The sequence below is a fragment of the Hemitrygon akajei genome, chromosome 4 (assembly GCF_048418815.1).
Source record: "Hemitrygon akajei chromosome 4, sHemAka1.3, whole genome shotgun sequence".
Classification (NCBI taxonomy): domain Eukaryota; kingdom Metazoa; phylum Chordata; class Chondrichthyes; order Myliobatiformes; family Dasyatidae; genus Hemitrygon; species Hemitrygon akajei.
This window is the reverse complement of record NC_133127.1, coordinates 124,044,897-124,065,543: the sequence shown is the minus strand read 5'-3', so window position 1 is coordinate 124,065,543 and position 20,647 is coordinate 124,044,897. Positions and strand designations below refer to the sequence as shown.

Genomic DNA, 20,647 nt, shown 5'->3' with positions numbered 1-20,647 from the left:
TTTTACTTACAGCTGTAACTTTCACCTATACATTGTTTTTAATATATAATAAAAAAATCTGTGTTTCTTCACAGAATCATGATCAAATAAAAAGCGACGCAGAGTTTCAAAAGAAGGTGTTAAAGAAAGGTGACCAAAAGCGTGGATGAAAAGGCTGGTTTCAAAGAAGATCTTAAAATATGAAAAAGGGGTGAAGGAGTCAAGAAGCCAAAGTGCAGACCTTGGCAATTGAAGAATAGTTGTTAATGGTGTAGTGATTCAAAGCCAAGGTAACCAAAGGCCTGAATTCGAGTAGAAATATCTCAGAGGATTATTGGGCCAGTGGAGATTATAGAGAATGCATCCTAGCTTCTTGTGTAATCAAGATGCCTAGGTGGACAATTACTGATTTGCTGAGAACTGAAATATCATCTTTTATGTGACAATAACTAAAAACACATAACAGCTTCAAGCCATTCATTTGCCTTTGAAATTGCAATGAGTGGGGGATGTAAACATGATCAACAAGGATGGCTCCTTCCTTACGATTGATGTGACAGCTAAACAGCCTTCTCTGGAATTGGTCAATAAATTCTAAGATAGATTGCATAAGCAAAGGGTTCAAAAAACTACCCATAGAAACTGCAGTATAAGAAAGACAAATTCAGCATGCCACAGAAAGAGAGTACCAGTAACAACATCTAGTACTCTAGAATAATCCAACATTGTGGTAATGTCTAGCACTTCAGTATTTCAACCTAGAATACAGGTGGGTGTTATGCTGTCAATTTGATGAAGACAACAGTCTTCTTGCTCCAGGCTTGCTTGCTACTGCAGTTAAAAGGAGGGTGCTGATCTGGAGGAGTTAGACACAAAGCTCTGACAACCTACCTGGATCAACTAGCAAGGGAGGTTGTGTGTATTGGCAATCAAAGGCATAGTTATGTCATTTTTGAATACATTCTCTACCATAATTATTAAAATTGTGGGTATATCATTGCTATTTTCATTAGCATATAGGCCACAGGTATTGCTTTTCTGTTACTATTATTGTCTTCTTGTATGTAGACTGCATTATTCATTGATAAATAAAGCTTTAAGTACTGCATTTGTTTGACTGAAATGTTACCTTCATGGTTCTTGTGCTTTAGCTAAACAAAATGAAGAAAATATTGCAACACCAGAATCCAGTTAGTGGCTCACTGGACTCAGCAGGCAATCAACAATGTTAAGAAATCACAGTGCCCAAGATGCCAAATGTTCCCCAGTGAAACCAGAGTAGATTAAATTTCTTCATAATTACTGGATGACTTTTCTGATCAAGACAAAACAAAAAAAAATTGAAAGATACGGTATAGATATGCTGCTGACACTTCGAATGATCCTGCAGTGCAGTTGAGAGAAACGTGATCCTAGCCTCAATGGAGTGAGCAGTCCAGAAACAAGGGAATTTGGAAGACCTTCCCATAGCATTTCACATATCTGTGTGATTAAGCTCTGGGAATACCTGAGCCAGTCAATATGTTGTTCAATGAGGTCCAAGTTGAATGTGGTGTTCCGGGAGTAGGTTCTTTGCACACAGGCACATCTGTGCCTCTAGCCCTGAAATCCCAACCCATCTCAAGTGCCTAGCTATGGCCAACATTATGCCACCAAGCCATGGCCATAATGATGCATCTAATAACACGTATTGTCAATGTTACAGAGGTATCCATTCTATAAAGGTGCTGAGTAATTTGGAGATGGGTCACCAAAAGTTAGCAGAGCTCATTTTTAAATATTGCTTTACAAAAAATGAACTATGTTCCCCTATATCAACAGAGAATGAAACACTAAGATCACAGGTCTCTGCCACCAGAAAAATGTTTATCTGTATGGTGTCTTACATGGCAACTCAAATAGGTACTCGAGTGGATCAGACAGCATTTATGGAAGGAAATGGACAGTTGACATTTTGAGTCGAGACCGTTCATCAACTACATACCTAGGGCCAGTTCAATATTGCAGTAGGTGTTATTTGAGTTCACCATATGTAGTGACAGCCTGTTATGGTTGCCGGCTTACAGAAATTTACCCTTACAGAATTAATACATCACTACTCAAAGTGTTCAGATATAATATAAAATTCATTTTCTCGGAATCTGTATGAAAAAAGTAAATAAAATAGAAAAACAACATGCATTCTTTTTCAACTAATGTTTCTTGATGCCTGCATAGATGATGGGGTTTTGCTTTGAAAAATCACAATGTAACCTGATTACTGAGGCGACAAACCTGTGGTAATGTAGTGGTCACCTGCAGGTACTAATTGGTCTGACTTCTAGGCTTATATAACAATGGCCATCTGTCATTTAAACCAACCAAAGGACAGGAATTAAATTACCAGTACTATTCCAGTCACAAGTAAATTAAGTTATAAGCATAATGGTTAACACAGACAGCTTACAATTATGTGACAAAAAATCTGTTTCGGTGATGAAGTTTCAACAGTAAAGAATAAGAAAATTAATGTTGATGGTATCAAGGGCTCCATAAGGATAGCTTTAACAGATACTACCTCATAACAATTTGATTACTCCTATCCAATGGGAAATGCAGTGTCCAGTACCCAGAATAGTTCTGAAGTGCATCACAATTAACACCTGTGAACAAACTCTTAGCTTCTCTATCAAATAAAAAAACCTGATTTATGACAATGACCATGAGAAAATTAAAAACAAACATAAGCATTCTTGTGAATAAAACTCCATCAGGCCTCAGGGAGTAAAAGGATCTACAGGTAGCTGAAGACACCCAACAAAATAAACTGCAGACCGAAAGAGCAAGAGCATATGGTGTGTGGAAAGGGTGTAAAAGATCACTCAATAATAACACATCAGAATCAGATTTAGTATCACTGGCATATGTTGTGAAATTTGTTGACTTTGCAGTAGCAGTACAATGCAATACATAATAGAAAAAATATACATATATTATATATATATCTATGTTAAATTAAGTAAGTAGTGCAAGAATAGAATTTAAAAAGTAGTGAGGTAGTGTTTGTGGGTTCAATGTCCAGTCAAAATAGGATGGAAGAGTGGAAGAAGCTGTTCCTGAGTCATTGTGTGTGTGCCTTCAGGCTTCTGTAGCTCCTCCCTGATGGTAGAAATGAGAACAAGGCAAGACCTGGGTAATAAGGATACTTAATGATGGATGCCACCTTTTTAAGGCATCATTCCTTGAAGATGTCCTAGATACTAAGGAGGCTAGTGTCCATGATGGAGCTGATTAAATTTGTAACTCTCTGTAGCTATATTCGATCCTGTGCAGTATGACATGACATGCAATAACTCTTCAGCATTGTCAATACCATCAATGGCCGAACACTCACATCTCATCCTAATGAAAGCCAAGAAAGAGAATTTATCAAAGACAGAGAGGCAATCAGTGAAACAAGCATTGCAGAAATCCTCCACCAAGGCTCTGTCCTAAATGTGAGTGCCTCAAATCCTCCCATAAAGCACCTCTGATTCAATTTCATTGTCATCCTATACCAAGGGAAGAATGAGAAGGTCCTACAGCAATTGGGGGAAAAGACTCTGAAATGGTTATTAAATTTGTTGGAAAGGAATTTCAGAAATTCACAGCTACATCTCCCACAAATGGGAAGTGAAGGACATAATTAGGAACCGCAGAAATGCCTGTGATGACCATCTTCAAAAAAGGTAAAATATGATTGTAGAAACGGTAAACAGGTCTCTCCATTGTCTGTCACAGAGAAATTAATTTCAAAAAGAGCCTTAACTGCCTCCTGTTCGTGACAAGAGGACTGTTCCCAAAGTTACATCACAGATTCTAACCATTAAGAGGCAAATTGAACATGATCATTACTGTGTACGAATTCTACGAGAAATTCAAGGAACAGATCAACCACTATACATGGCACTTTCAAACCTTTCAAAAAGCTTTGACTTTCTCCTCTGAGAGGAAGTGTGGAGAACTCTTAACATTTATGAGATACTCAAACCTCCTCGGTTTGAATATCTCATAAACTTTGAGGCTGCACTCAGAAATTGCAAACCATGACTCTAACCATAAGGTCCAATGCAAATCCATTCTAATGCAGAATACGGTCAAGCAAGGATGTGCAATTAGTCCAATGCTTTATTCAATTCTTCCCACTGAAGAATTACATCTTCCACAAGAGTGGAAATAATCTATCAAAGGAATAGGAAATGACTCAGTTATATTGCCTCAAATCCATTGCACAGTCACTCCAGCTTTTATCCTCAAGATGCAAAATGCAAAGTACTATGCACCCTGTGGCCACTTTATTAGGTACACCTTTGCTCATTAATGCAAATATCTAATCAGCCAATCATCTGACAGCAATTCAATACATAAAAACATACAGCATAGTCAAGAGGTCCAGTTGTTCAGACCAAACATCAGAATGGAGAAGAAATGAGATTGAGTGATGTTAACTGTTGGTGCCAGATGGGATGGCTTAAGTGTCTCAGAAACTGCAGATCTCCTGGAATTTTCACACACAACAGTTTCCAGAATTTACAGAGAATGGTATGAGAAACAAATAAAAACATCCAGTGAGTGGCAGTTCTGTGGGCAAAAGTGCCTTGTTAATGAGAGAAGTCAGAGGAGAATGGCCAGAATGGTTTAATCTGACAGCAAGGCAACTACAACTCGAATGGCCATGTATTACAACAATGATATGCAGAAGAGCATCTCTGAACATGTGTCGAACCTTGAACTGGATGGGCTACAGCAGCACAGGACTACAAACATACACACAGAAGACAACTATTAAAGTGACCATTCAGTATGTGTATGCACATATTAAGATGCAAGACTCTTAAGTCATTTGTTCATTCAGAAAAATTGACTTACACTTAAACATCAGTGAAACATGAGTCCTCTACTAATCTGCCATACCATAGTGACATTTGATTTTAGTCAGGACAACGGTGTTTTATATTCAGCATCTCACCAAAGAACTCCTGGCCCTTAAAAATTCAGCTGCTGTGTTTCTCTTTTTCATAAAATAATAGACAGAATAGACAGCTGACAGGTTCTGGTTCTGGGCAAGGAAGTAGCTGAAGAAAATGATGATGGGTGTTGCTAGAGTGAGGAAGTGCTGGAGGATGGGAAAGAAAAATACAGTAGGAGCAGAATGGATAATTGGTAGGTGCAATTTTGGTAGTAAGGAGGCACTGTAAAGGAATTACAAAACTTACAAATGGGGGTGGAGGTTGTTGAGTAGTGTGGGATGCTTGAGGACTGGTGGAGTCAGGGCACTAAGGTGGGGGTAGAAGATTCTGAGAGAGAGAATGGATTATTGGACAGAGGACTGTTGATACTCAGGTGGGGTGAATATTTCATTAAGGATGTTATTGGCACCAGCAAAATAGTTAGGGGTGGGGATAAGTTAATATTGAATAGCTGGAAACCTTGGCAAGAATTGTTAGAAATGAAGAGGATGGTTAAGAGTTGGTACATGAGGGCAAATGTTGAATTGACGACAAATATTAGGAGGCAGAAGGTGTAGGAATTTGAAGTGAATAAATTCTGGGGTAGGTGGGATTGTTTTTATGGGCTGAATAATTTTTGAATGGCCAGAACACTGTAGGGTAATAGAAGATCAATGTGGAGCACTGGGTACTAGGGTGGGAAGGGTTGGTAGCCAGGCATCTAAGAAAAACAGATATAAATCTCCTCTCTACCCCTCGCACATTTTTCATTCCTCTAGGTCCCCCATCATCCTGCTATCCGACTTTCTCTGAACACCCCAACCTCCCATCATCCTCCCATCCAACTTTCTCTGAACACTCCAACCCTCCCAACTTCTCTGACCCTTCCAACTCTCTATCCTTCATTATGCCAACTCCACTCCGTTATGTTTTTGCCATGCCCTCTGACCTTTACTTCTCTGAGGCGTAACTTTCTGCCCTCATCAAGGGCCTTGCCTTTGACACCCCGTGCCTGTACCTCAGTGACTTCTGCACCTGCCATGACGCTGAGCTCTCTTATGCCTTCTCTGTCTCCAAACCTGCTTCTTTAGCAAGTGTACTCCACCCCCACCGATGACTCATTCTCCTATCTTCAACCCACCTCTTCTTGGACACCCCATTCTGGCCTTCAGCCAACCTTTCATTTTTAACTGCCGATGATGAGATACATCAACTGTTCCAACTCCAGCATTCCTCTCTCCTATTCAAACCTCACACTCTCTGAACACACTGCCTTCCACTCTCTTCGTAAACCCAACCTCACCATCAAACCCAAGACAATGGGGGTGCTTTTGCAGTCTGGTGGACGGACCTCTATTTTGCTGAGGTCAGTTGGCAACTTTCAGACACCTCCTCCTAGTTACCCCTTGAACAAGATCCCATTAAAAAGTATAAGGCCATTGTCTCCCTCAGTATCACCAACCTCATTGAATCTGGAGATCTCCCATCCACTGTCACCAACCTTGTAGTTCCTTACCTTACACTGCTTATTTCTACTTCTTACCCAAGATCCACAAACCTGACTCTCCCTATAGGCCCACTGTTTCTGCCTGCTCCTGCCCTACTCAATTCCTGTCCATATACCTCAGCTCCATTTTGCCCCCTTGGTTCAGTCCTTTTCTAGCTACATCTATGACACCTCACACGCTCTTGATCACTTCAAAACACCTCACGTTCCCTGGCCCTGATCACCTCATTTTCACTATGTATATCCAGTCCCAATACACTTCTATCCCTCATCAAGAAGGTTGTAAAGCTCTCCACTTCTTACTGGAAAACAGTTCCCCTCCACCACCACCCTCCTCTGTCTGTCTGGCAGGACAGGTTCTCAACCTAAACAAATTCACTTTCAGCTCCTCCCACTTTCTCCAAACACAAGATGTAGCCATGGTCATCTGCATGAGCCCCAGCTATGCCTACCTTTTCGCCAGCTATGTGGAACAGTCCATGTTCCAAACCAGCACTGGTAATACTTCCCAATTCTTTTTACACTACATTGATGACTGCACTGGTGCTGCTTCATGTGCCCATGCTATGCTTGTCAACTGTGCCTCCAACTTCCACCATGCTCGCAAGTTCACTTGATCCATCTCTGACACCTCCCTTCCCTTTCTCAATCTTTCTATCTCCGTCTCTGGACACAGACTATCTATGGATATTTTATAAACCTACCGATTCTCACTTGTAAAAATGCTATTTCCTTTTCTCAGTTCCTCTATTTCCACCACATCTGTTCTCAGGATGAGGCTTTCCATTGTAGAACATCTGATATGACCTCCTTCTTAAAAGAACAGGGCTTCCCCTCCATAACCATTGATGCTGTCCTCAGCCACATCTCCTCCATTTTCCTCTGAGTTCAAGGTACAGAGTTCCCCTCGTACTTACCAACACGCCATGAGTCTCTGCATCCATCACATCATTCTCTGTAACTTCCGTCATCTACAATGGGATTTTACCCCCCCCCCCCCCCCCCCCGCAGGGATCAACCTCTGCATGACGCCCTTGTCCACTCCCTACTCCCTACTGACTATCATGGCACTTATCCCTGCAGGTAGGACAAATGGGAGTCTCTGGTCTTTCACCTCTCCCCATGAAAGTCCTTCCTCACCACCATTCAGGGCCCTAAACAGTTCTTCCAGCTGAGGTGGCTCTTCACCTGCGAGTCTGTCAGGGTCATCTACTGTATCCAGTGCTCCTGGTGCAGTCACCACTATGCTGATGAGACCCGAGGTAGACAAGAGAACAGTTTCATCAAATAAGGTGGGATTTCCCAGTGGTCACACATTTCAAATCCGACATATCAGTCTTTGGCCTCCTTTACTGCCACAGTGAGGTCATACCCAGGATGGAGGAGTAAAAGCTCATATTCCATCTGGATAGCCTCCAACCTGATGGCATGAACATCAATTTCTCTAACATCCGGTTATTCCTCCCCCCCACCCCCATTTCTCTACTTTTCCATTCCTGTTCTGATTCCCCTCGTACACCTTCTCCTCCTCATCTGGCCATCACTTCCTCTCCACTTTTCCTTTTTCCCATGGTCCACTTTCCTCTCCTATCAGATTCTTTTGTCTTCAGATCTTTACTTCTCCCACCTATTAACCCCCATCTTCTCACTCATCTCCCTTCTCCCACCCACATTCCCACTCCCCTGGTTTCACCTGCCAACTTGTACTCCCTCCCCCCCACCGCCACCTTCTTATTTCTGGCTTCTGCCCACTTCCTTCCCTGTCCTGATGAAGTGTCTCGGCCCAAAACGCCAACTGTTTACTCCTCTCCATTGATGCTGCCTGACCTGCTGACTTCCTTCAGCTTTTTGTGTGGTTTGTCTGTTCAAGATTACCAACGTCTGCAGAATCTCTTGTGTTTATTAATCAATTCATCAAAAATTATGCACAGCTCCCTTGATTAAGTGCAGGCTCACCTGAACTAATCATCAGCACCGTTAGCGACTCAACCACCACACAGGCGGCTTGTCAATGAGATTTGAATGAGGTCCTTTGTCACACAAGTGGTAAATGCAATCTGTAACACTCTCCATGACAATAGAACAAAAATTGAGTAAATGCACAAAAGAGCCTCGATCTAATTTAATCTTTAATACCCACTGTTTTCTTATTGTATTTTATTTATTTAGAGATTCAGCACGGTAACAGGTCCTTCTGGCTAAACGATCCTGTGCTCCCCAATTATACCATGTGACCAATTAACCTTCTAAACTGGACGTCTTTGGAATGTAGGTGAAAGGCTGAGCACCTCGGAGGAAGCCCACGTGGCCACGGGGAAAACGTACCGCACAAACTCCTTACTGGCAGCGACAGGAACTGAACCCAAGACATTGGTGCTGTAAACGTGTTGTGCTAACTGCTACGCTACTGCGCTGCCCTGTTCTGGAACTAAAGTGGTGTTACACAAAATTACCCTATATTTGTTGTTTTGTAACTGGCCAAAAACAAAGTCATGGTTAGTCAAGTAGGGAGCTAAACTAAAAGGATAGAAATAAGTAAAAAATTGACAAAAGAAGCAGAATTTTTAGAGATCCTGTCAAAAGGGGGGAAAAGGTGAAGGGTGACAAAACAGATAGTAAGAGTTACAAATAGGGAGTTACAAAAAGGTGATTTATAAGATATAGCAAAACCAAAACAAGAAAGCTTCATTCTTTAGGAAAAACGTAATTGTAAGTTCCAGTGAAACCTGAAGGGTGTACTAGAATGGTGTTGATCCAAAGAGAAAGCAAGGATTGAGGACAATTTCTGTTTTATCAGCAGAGCCAGCAATGCAGCACCATTATGCAGGCTGGGAAGGGAAATGTGAATTGGCCATGGAAGAGTATAAGGATTCTAGGAATCTGAGGGGTGTTGGGGATTAGATTTAATATAGGAAAATGGACAATGACTTTAGTTGGTATTTCACTTACCTCCAAGATCAATATTAACAGGAGTGACAGGTGTTACGTACCCCGTAACTGGGTCATTTACCAGCAAAGATAGAGAGGTCCGTTGAAGTCTGATGGTACTATTTTTAAAAGTTTTTATTTATAAAGGGGCACAAAAATAAGGTTAATACAAACATTCAGATAACATACGTCGTCAATACTCAATCTAAAGCGCGGGTATAGTAATAATCATCAATAAGAAGTAGCTCTATCGTTTTGTCTAGGGGTAATATATTGTCCTTTGGAAATATGAAAGTCACTCAGTTCCTGCAAGCTTCTGGGTTTTGGGGACCGCTGGGTTTTCACTTGTTGGAGAGAGAGAGAGATTTGTGATAAAAGAAACTTGCCCGGGTCTTTTGATGAGATCAATCCGTTGAGTCGGGGGAGTTGGTTCCCCGTTGTTAGTTCAAGAAAATCGTTTCTGCGGTACTCGCCACCGGCTCCCAGGCAAGGGAACCGAACGCACGTGGCTTCCTTCAAATGGCTGCCCACTATACGGGATCGCTAGCGTCTCTTCTGGTGCGTCTGAGGGGCCGTCTCTACAGCCTCTCTTTTATCTGGACTCACGGGGTCTCAGATGTCAATCAGGTTGGGATGATGCAATCTCTCCCCGTCACCCAGCCCACATTGCCCTGAGGGCTTGCACGTAGCCCAATCCCCAATCCACAAAGGTGTCTCCAAGAGACAATGGCCGTTATCCGTGGCTTTGTCTTGCTGAGGGGCCAGGATACATTCCAAAACCTTGAGGATTCTCTTTCATTTCCTGGGTCCAAGACCCGAATTAATAGTGATCTTGCGATTCTCAAGAAGGAGGGGGCTGCGATCATAACACAGGGTATAAATTTCCCTGCAGTCCTTCATAAGAGGTATCGCACAGATAATGGAATTACTCTATGTGTTCAGATGGAGGAATTACACTATGGTTTGACAGGTTGCTCACAACAAGAAATGCCTGGTCAAAGTTATGCATTGTGCAAAAATGGTTGAGAAACAGTCATTATCCTGTTTTGCAATCACCTTTTAATTACAAAACATTGGCACATTTCTAGACAAGGAGCCCTGTGACCCCTTGAAAATCATTGATATTACAAGTAAGATATGGAAATACAGTCATATTGAATAACTATTTTAGATTAGAATTTGCTACAGGGAATAATGATAGGATTCCAGGTGATCCAAGGAAGATAATATTTAATTTAATTTGGGGCAAGCTCTCACCAAGTTCAAGTTCAGGTTCAGGTTTGTTGTCATCTGACTGTACATATATACAGCCAAATGAAACAACATTCCTCCAGACCATGGTGCATTCACTAAATATTTATCACAGACAAAATAAGACAATAAATAATATAATAAAATTCAAAATGCATGCAGTGTGCAGCACAGGTAAACAGTAAACAGTTCTCTGTCCTAGAGAAGAGACATTGGTGGTGGATGGGTAGTCTCACAGCCTGAGTAAATAATAGCAAATGAGTACAAACTGGCAGGTGAGAGCAACATATCCCCAGATCAAATATCTGCAATGTGGTTGAACTTCTTTTGCTGCAGGAAGTCTTCAGATTGTAATATTGCATAAACTATTCCACTATTTTGGAAAGTTAAATGAGGGAAACAATCAGATTGTTTTTGGGAGATAACCAAATCCAGAAATTCTGCTGGGTGGTGCAACCATTTTGTATACTATGCAAAAGCATTGCACAAGTCCTTTTAATGTATGAATTGCTTATGCATGGAGACCACTGACATAAAATTTGACACAATAAATATTTTGATGTCACTCATACAAAATTTATTTGTGCCTTTATTGTCTGCTTATGGTGGAGGCCCACACAAATAGGTGAGGGCTACCTCTACATGCTTTAAGGGAGGCAAGTATGACTTGGTTATGATGGTCAGTCATACACATGAATTTTCCTAATGGGGCCCTTTATGATTTATAAATTATGTGGTCCCAATGCATCTTGCTCACACTGAGTCTGCATCACAAGCCTTTGGCCTGATCAGCTCTTCAACTATTATGTACCTTAACTCTTTTCTTGGAGCTTCTCTCAATGCACCATCCTAGTCAGTAATCTAACTGTTCACCTGCACTACATTTTTACAAGGTGTTAGACAGCAAGCACTGAAGCACCCATACTGACTCAACATCTCCATCACTGCAGATTAGCTTTAACCTGCATTTTGAGGCATGGAACAATTTCTAGTCCTGAATTTATTAGTAAGGATACAACGGATGGAAATGTTCATATAATTATAGAGATGAAACATGAATTATTAATGGATATGTACCGCTTGATTTAATAAATTAGTTTCTTGAAGAGGCGAATAGAGTAATGGAGCTCCAAAGAAACTTTGGTATCCCAGTAAACAGACAACAAACATGTTACAGGCAGGTGAAGAAACTAATCAAAAATGCAAATAGAACAAAAATAGAAACAGAAAATGCAAAGTGAATGGATACATGTAAAAGCCAGATCAGAAAATAAGTTTTCTACAATTTTGATTTAACCACAATTGGAGGACCATGAGCAGTTCAGTTGTGGCCATCACAGGTTATAAAGGTTAAGAATTTGAAACTCAAAAGGGACGAAATCAGAACTTCAAGGGTTAAATTGTAAAAAAAAGGACAAAACTAAAGTGACATTCTATGCAATTTAGAAGGACAATTGTATTGAAGTCTTCAAGATATATGTGAAAAGTGAAAGGGAAGAAGGATAGCAATTGTTCAGAAATCTTGGAACAGAATGCACAATCTAAATGGGTGCATAATAGTTCTCTAAACCATAGATATGCATGAAGGGACAACACTGCAACAAAGCCTTAATAGAATACTGCATTACTTCTACACAGTATAGCTAAAGAAGATTTATGGATATGCTTTTGTTTTATTCATCAGACAACTCATAATTCACTTAATAGTACATGAAGAAAATACTGCAAAGGTGTTAACTTGAAGCCAACACCAGTTATAGGTGATTCATTATAATAGATAATTGAACCTTAACGAGGTGCAAAATACTCACTGAACAGCTGCTTCTGCCCAAAACAGCTGGCATACATAACTTGCTGGTAGCAGTGGCTTTGTAATTGACAATAATCGTGATGGAAATTACTTGTCGAATTCACTGGAATTAAATGATTTCTCAATTTAAAGGTGGAAAGTTTAAGTAGTGGGGTTTCAATAATTATTTTGCTCTTTTGACTAAATATTGCACTGGATGAATCACAAAGTCTTATTGAGCAGGAGCTGCTGATTACAGAAAGAACTAACCTGAAAAGCTAACGCTTTTTTAGGTTGTGAGCTGCTCCAGACATGAATACACTGCTCCAGCTGCAGTATGGAGGAGAGTTGCACTGATGTGCATACCATCTTTACATCACACATAAAGTTGAGGTCCTGCCTGCCTTTTCAAGAATCTATACCTGATCTTCTAACACTATTTTCAAGCCGTACATGCCACATTTTGTGACTGTTTCAGATTACGCATGTACCAGATAGCAAAATGATATTTTCTTAAATAAAACCATTTAATGTACATGCAAACAAATTACATCAACCACTTCCGGTACTTCCCCGTCCCACAGATTAACCATCCACTCACTAAAATTGTTTCCACCCATTAATTTTGAAAATTCCTCACTTCCAGCAACTTGTCATTACCTACGTCATACAGTACATCTCAAAATCCTGAAAACACATCCAAACCTGCTTTTATCCCATGCCAATTTACATAATCAAATTACTCAGAGGCAGCCATCTGCCTAACACTGTTGCTGTTTAAAAAATGCACCACAATCCTTGCAAGAAATAAACTTAAACTATTAATTTCACCAATAAACACACCTACTTGAATTTTGTAAATTTGTTGTATACCAGCAGATTATTTGTATTTTATGTATCAGTAAACATATATTTGCTCGTAGTTTAAGATTTCTGGAGTTGATAGGTAGATCATGAATTACTCTGATGTTTCCTGAATGTCCTTCTAAGTTATTACCTTCTATTGGCAATTTTCTTATGAAGCCAATCCTCTGTTTGATCTTTATCTCACAGAATGGATAGGGACCTCAGGATGCAAATTCATTAGAATTGCCGAAGCTGAAAGTTTGAAATAAAAACAGAAACTTAGCAGGTCAGACAGGTTCTTATGAAGGATCTGAAACCTAATATGTTCTTTCTGTTCTCCTTTCCACAGAAACTGTCTAACTTGCTGAGCTTTTCCAACAATGACAAGGTTGGATAGATCTTTGTATGGTAGAAGAATTAAGGGTTATGGAGAAAAGGCAGGTAGGTGGAGATGAGTCCATGGTCAGATCAGTCATGATCTTATTGAATGGTGGAGCAGGCTTGATGGGCCAGATGGCATACTCCTGCTCATTTTTATGGTCTCATGACAGTTTTTGCTTTAGTAATTTTAGGATGTTCACCAACTTGTCCTGTGTGAAGCCTCTATTCATGCATCCCTTGCTCAGCCAAAAATAGTGGACTCCGGTTAATTGGGCTATTGGTTCAGGGCAGCTGCATATTTGGAACAGCTCCTAAAGTGTGAAAAGTAATTGAGTAAATAGTTGGAATTTCCTTTAGTTATTTGGGACACTATGCCACTTAACTAGGGCAGGAGACTTGCTGAACAGTTTCAAACTAGTGTCATCATGTGAACTTGTGTGTTCGTTAGACATTACATCATGCTTAGAGTAAACAATTTTTAAATAGTTTCAGTTGTGTGTGCTTGTGTTCAAAAAGTAGATTTTTGTCACTAATAGTTGGTGAAAAATAAGTAGTAAGACAATTCAGAATGGTATATCTCACTGCAGTTTGAATCATTTATGCTTAGAGATGTCAAAGATAGCCAGGAGAGAAAATAAAATGATTTCACTACTTCAATACATGAGTAACTACGAAGAATTTGAAGGCATTGACAATCAACTTGAGTGTTACAATAAAAGTCAAAATTTGGAGGATGCAATCATGAACAGCACTGTATGAAGGCAATCCACCATCTGCACTAGGTGTGTGTGCTGATTTTGTTCATTTACAGTCAATCAAAATAACATAGTAGCATAAATTCTCCATCGCTAACTATAGAGAACTAATACATAGTTTTATAGAACTGTATAAAAATGTGCACTGTACTATAAAACTGCAACTGTGATGGAGAGAGTCAACAATTTTAATTTCCTTGGTGTTTTTATTTCAGAGGACCTGCCCTGGGCCCACCATGTAAGTGCAATTACAAAGAAAGCTTGGCAATGCTTCTACTTCTTTAGGAGTTTGCAAAGACATGGTGTAACATTTAAAACTTAGACAACCTTCTATAGGTGTGTAGTGAAGAGTATATTGACTGGGTGTATCACAGCCTGGTATGGAAACACCAATGCCCTTGAATGGAAAATCCTACAAAAAGTAACGTAAATAGCCCAGTCCATCATGGGTAAAGACCTCCCCACCACTGAGCACATCTACATGGAGCATTGTTGCAGGAAAGCAGCATCCATCATCACGGACCCCCACCGCCCAAGCCAGGCTCTCCTTTCGTGCTTTCATCAGGTAGAAGGTACAAGAGCATCAGGACTCACACCATCAGGTTTAAGAACAGTTATTATCTCTCAACCATCAGGCTCTTGAACCAGTGGAGATAACTTCACTCAACTCCGCACCCCATCACTGAACTGTTTCCAAAACCTCTGGACTCACTTTCAAGGACTCTTCATCTCACGTTCTCAATATCTATTGCTTATTTATTTATTAATTATGAGTATTTCTTTTCTTTTTTGTATTGCACAGTTGTTGTTTGCACATTGGTTGGGTGTGGTCTTTCACTGATTCTTTTCTGGTTATTGGACTTATTGAGTATGCCTGCAAGAAAACCAGAGAGTTGTGGATCTATGGAATGTTCTGCCTCCGAAGGCCGTGGAGGCCAATTCTCTGGATGCTTTCAAGAAAGAGTTAGATTGAGCTCTTAAAGATAGCGGAGTCAAGGGATATGGGGAGAAGGCAGGAATGGGGTACTGAATGGATGATCAGCCATGATCACATTGAATGGCGGTGCTGGTTCGAAGGGCTGAATGGCCTATTCCTGCACCTATTGTCTATTGTCTATAAAATGAATTTCAGGGTTTGAAATTACAAATTACAAAGTACATTTACTTTGAACTTTGGACATACCTGGTCAATTTTCCATAGTTTCAGATGGATACTTTTGATGTAACTGTACTACAAAAGCTTGGCTAGGAGTGGAGTTTGCGCGTTTGGTACTGCTGCAAAGATGTGATCTAGTTCTATAGACTTTGCTGTACCCATTTACTATGTTTTGAGATGACAGACAGAAATGAATCAGCTGAAACCTGCCGTCTCTGGTATTAGATATCTCAGGAGAAGTTGGGATGGATCATCTGTTCACTACTTCTGCTTGAACATGGTTATGAATACTGTACTTGTCTTTAGTGCAGACCTGCGGGATGTCATAATTAAAGATGAGAATACTTTTGTAGGCCTGTTTATTTGCCCAACACCATGCACAATTAGGAGTGCAGGGTTTCAATCTGATTTGTTATCAGTTAATGAAAACAGATGACGAATAAAGAGCCAAAAGAGAATTTCTTTGTGAATGCAAGCTCAGATTCCTTGTTAATTCTTCCTAGCTCTCCAGGTTGAGCTATTTGGCAGTCAGGGCCTTTGTGCTTGTGCTTTTTTCTTGGGTAATCTCCTGAAATCAAGAATACCCCAGGCCACAGGAATCAGAGGTCTGTGTGAGTCCGGAAGCTGAGGCCTAAGGCACTCTGTGGTTGAGGATCAACAACCCCTGAGGTTGGGTGTTCAGGGCCCAAAGGGCAAACTCATGACTGGCAAGTCCTGGGGTCAAGGCCCAAAGGTCAAACACATTATTGGTGAGTCCTGGGGTCAAGGTCGAAGGTAAAAACCATGATCGGCAAGTTCTGGTCTCAATACCCACAGGCCCGAAAACTCTGGGGGGTGGGTGGGGGGTGTGAAGCCAAAAATTGAAGTCCAGATTTTGTCAATTGTGGGGTTAGAAGGTCTGAAAGGTTGAAGACCAAAGTCAGTAAGTCAGGAGGTAGAGAACAAGGCTGGCCCAGAGGCTAGGAGTTTGAGGCCTGATGTCTGAGACTCCAGCCCAGACACTGGAGATTGGTTGACTGATGTCTGTGAGCTTAATGGTCCAGGACCAAGGACTGGCTGACCCCATCAAATCTCTGGGTATGTTGGTTGTTAATGCAAACAATACATTGCAGAATCAGAATCTACCATTCATTCTTCTCTGGTTCTATGGTTTCTAAAGTGGCTGACGGTGCGAATGCATAAACCAGTGACTTTTCCACAGATAGGACATGGTGCTTCTGCTGGGGCAGGTGGGAAATTATTTTCTGAGCTGGTACCATCCTACTGCTGCTAACATTGCATGGTCTCAGGTTCTACAATACCAAACCGAATACCAATTCCCCTCTTGAGGTAGATAGGAGCATAATGTTCCACCATTATTGAAAATGCCTCCCTTAGCATACAACTACACTGCAGATCTGCCAGTGTTTTAATTAAAAAGACTAATTTGTTTAAGTCATACCCTTGAAGGAACCTGCACTAATTCCTTAATTGAGTACAACAGTAATCAAACTGTATCCTGCCATGTTGAGTGTTTGCAATGTGGTGGTGCTTATATATAATAATTAGTCAACAAAATCCAAAAGTAAATGTGGCTCCAAATGTGGCCACAGGCACATGACTTTAAAAGATCAGACATAAAATTTTACTCAAATAATACTGAGAATTATTTGGCTACATTAACCTATAAAACACAATGAGATACATATTCACTCAAATCCACATTCATCTCAAAATGAACTGATGATTAAGTCAATAAGAAACAATCCCTTTGAGAAAATAAGCGGATACATGGTGTGACATATCTAAACATGAGTTTTACACAGTAATGGGATAAAAGAAGGATTAGCACTACATGGATTAGCAGATTATATGAATTTAGATCATCATGGTAAACTGACATCTTGACACACTGTGTTTTATTACTGCAGTTGATGTCTGTATCTGTACACAGATCTGTTATTACATTTCCAAATATTATATTTCACTTTAATATTTTTGTTTCTTTAGATTTATTGAAAGGTTAGATTTCATAATACTTCTTCTGGGAAAATATATGCCACTGCAGGTTGATGAATGTTAGATCAGAATGTGGATGCACTGAAGTACAAAAGAATTTTAAGAGACTTCATTTGATAATCCCCAACATTCCATGACTGTAAGTGTGTTTCAGTTTAGTTCAGTTCAGTTACTAATTATCTCCTCAACATAAATTACTATTAAGCAAATAGACTGAACACTCTCTAGGTTATGATCTGTACAAACCTGTTAACTCCCTGTGTAAATAGAGGGACATAGCATCTTCTGATAATTCAAAATCTATTAATCAGAGAAAAGCCATATTAGAGAATTACTGTTATCTACTTCTTGCTTAAATTTCAAGGATCCATTGTTGTTAATGGCTTTTCAGATAGCTAGTGCGTAAATTCTTAATATATATTGTTTTACATCTTTATTAAAATTATGGATAAACTGTATTGTTTGTGTTGTGAAACTATTCATTTCTACTGTAAAGGGAAAAAGCCAGTTTGTCAATTAAATGAGAAAATTGCTAGAAAATCTCTTCAGGCATTAATTTGCACCAAAACCTTAACCAGTCTGTTCTTCTTCTGCTAAATCTCCTAAATGTCTTAATCGTGTTCAACTGCTTGCTTCAGATTTCCACCATTTTGATGTTTTATTGATGTTGACAATTAAAGATTATATTCTAAATTATGATTAATAATCACAAAGAATTAGAATGTAGATTTCATTCAAATTATGGTGAAATGAAATTCTCATGGAATTTCAGCAGCTGTAAGGAAGCTGAGAGGAAATTGCTTCCAGTTATTCCAACACCTTCATATAATCTCAAATGAACCAAGGTACCTTTTATTTTACTGTTTGACATCAAAGGATGTTGTCAAAATAAATCTCTTCAGTAAAAATACGTGATTACACACAGGCAGGTAAACATCCTGAACTAGGTTGCGAACAATGTAGGGAAATATAATTACTACTGAATAAAATTACATTAAGCTCAATCAACATGACTGACACTTAAAAGAACCTATTCTCAACCTGCTAAATGCAAATTAAAAAAAAAATCCTTTCACCTTTTCCGTCGCACTGCAGACTGTACTGTTAGCTCATTTTCTTATTAAAATGTTTAACGTAAGCTTGGAATCACAAGCCTAAAAATTCAATCATGTAATGAGGCTCCAATGCACTACAAGATTGAACTGTGAAGGAAAACTACTAATTGTGATTGGTTCCTTATAATACACACAGCATATTGATGCTTTAGATGGTACGCTTCTCTGCCTGTGACATGCATAACAGAAATGCTGGCCACAGTAATTCATTCTCTGTTCATCGGAACCAATTCTAGTCTCTCTCGTAAGATGTGACTGCAAACAGTCACAATGCATGAACTATTTGTACAAAGAACCTAAATGCTTTCTTCGGGTTACTGCTCAACTGCAATGCATATACTACAATGCCATGAATATGAAAACAGATGGTAACACTTGAGAATCAATCCTACTCCTGTGCTGCTTATAGGATTACAATTTGCATCATACTTGGATAAATCGCTGTGCTAAGTTTATTGGTGTCTCAGTTCAGTTACGGTATACCGATAATTATTATTCAATATTTTTTTAGAAACATTCCACTCCTCTCCCAGATCCCCACCATTGGTACCACAATCTCCCATGATATGCCCACTCCTTTACTTGTTTTGACTCTCTTCACCTTTGGAATTCATGCATGTCTCATCAAATTTTATATAGTTAATATGTACAACTACAAAAAATCTAAACCATGCCATCTTAAAGTTTAAAGACTTCAGATCATACCAATGAAGATATTTCTTCAACAGTTCAGGAACAAGCAAGAAGAGGTCTCCCATGCAGTTCCATTTTAATGCTAGTTTTCATATGATCATGAATCTTTATTCAATCTCACAACAGAGGAGACTGAAATATCCCTTTATTGATAAGACAGGTTGCTGAAAGTGCTGTTCAGTCAGGCTCATCTACCTATGGTTTTCACATACCCTATCTTTTAAAACAGATATGCAATTCATATTGAACTATAGAATGTACTTCAACTAGTGTATACCAGATCATAATAACTTAGTGCTCAAAACAGCCTTGTTTTGAACAATTATCTTTTTTCATCATCTATGCCAGTTATTTTATAGAATAGAAACATATGCCCCAATAATACCCATGATTTAAATCTATTTGTAATCTTACTCTTGGTCTCCTCGAAGGATTGATCTTCAGTTTTTTTATAAGTACAAGGTGTTTCTGTGAGCAGCCACCATGCAGATACTAATGAACTATTTGCTTTAAAGCTCAAAATACTTCCACTAACTTACATGTTTAACTGCAAAAACAAAATGTCACAAGTTTCCATACAAACGTTTACATAAATATTAATTTGGCTTGAAGCAATTATTACTAATTTTTATACTTTGAAGTTGCATATATGTAATCTTAATTTAAAAATTGCATTATATTATAAAATAGTGTACAATGCAATTATCATTACACTATTTGCAAAGTTATATGATTATCACTTATTTTATATTCCCTGCCTTATATTTTATTGTGCATCAAGTCCTCATTAAACTTCTTTTTCAAATTGTTAAAACATCCTTCAACCCCAGAAGCCTTCATGGAGATTACCCTGAGGTTGAAATTCTTCCAAAGTAGAATTGGCAATGCCAGCATTTTAAATTACTTAATCGCCTTCCAAACAAATTTGTGCAGATGATTCTTGTGATTCTGGCTAACACTCTTCTCTAACTTGAACACAGAAGAGTACAGCACAGGAATAGGCCCCTTGGCTCACAATGTTGTGCTGAACTAACTAAACATCTAACTAAACTAACCCTTGTGGCTACACAACACTATATTCCTCCATTCTCTGGCTCATCATTGTGCCAATCTAAGTTGCTTTTAATTGCCTCCACTAGTACCCCTAGTAGCAGATTCCAAGCATCCACAACTCACTGAGAAGAAAGGTTAACTCACTCATCTCCTTTGAACTTAGCCCCTCTCATGTTAAATGCATACTAGTACTGGTCATTTGACCCTAGGAAAAAGAAACTAGCTGTAA

At 39.4% G+C, this 20,647-nt stretch overlaps 1 protein-coding gene across 5 annotated transcripts in view; it reads right to left on the bottom strand.

Annotated features, from left to right (window-relative positions):
• The window catches only part of LOC140726615 (protocadherin-17-like), a 304,136-nt gene that overhangs the window by 181,366 nt on the left and 102,123 nt on the right, over window positions 1–20,647 (bottom strand). Inside the window, exon 4 of one of the 5 annotated variants that reach the window (XM_073043211.1) lies at window positions 13,419–13,519. The exons of the other annotated variants lie outside the window; for them this stretch is intronic. Within the exon in view, the coding sequence (XP_072899312.1) occupies window positions 13,464–13,519 (56 nt within the window). The 3' untranslated portion in view covers window positions 13,419–13,463. Of the gene's footprint in view, window positions 1–13,418; window positions 13,520–20,647 lie in introns of those variants that run through there. 5 annotated transcript variants of the gene reach the window in all.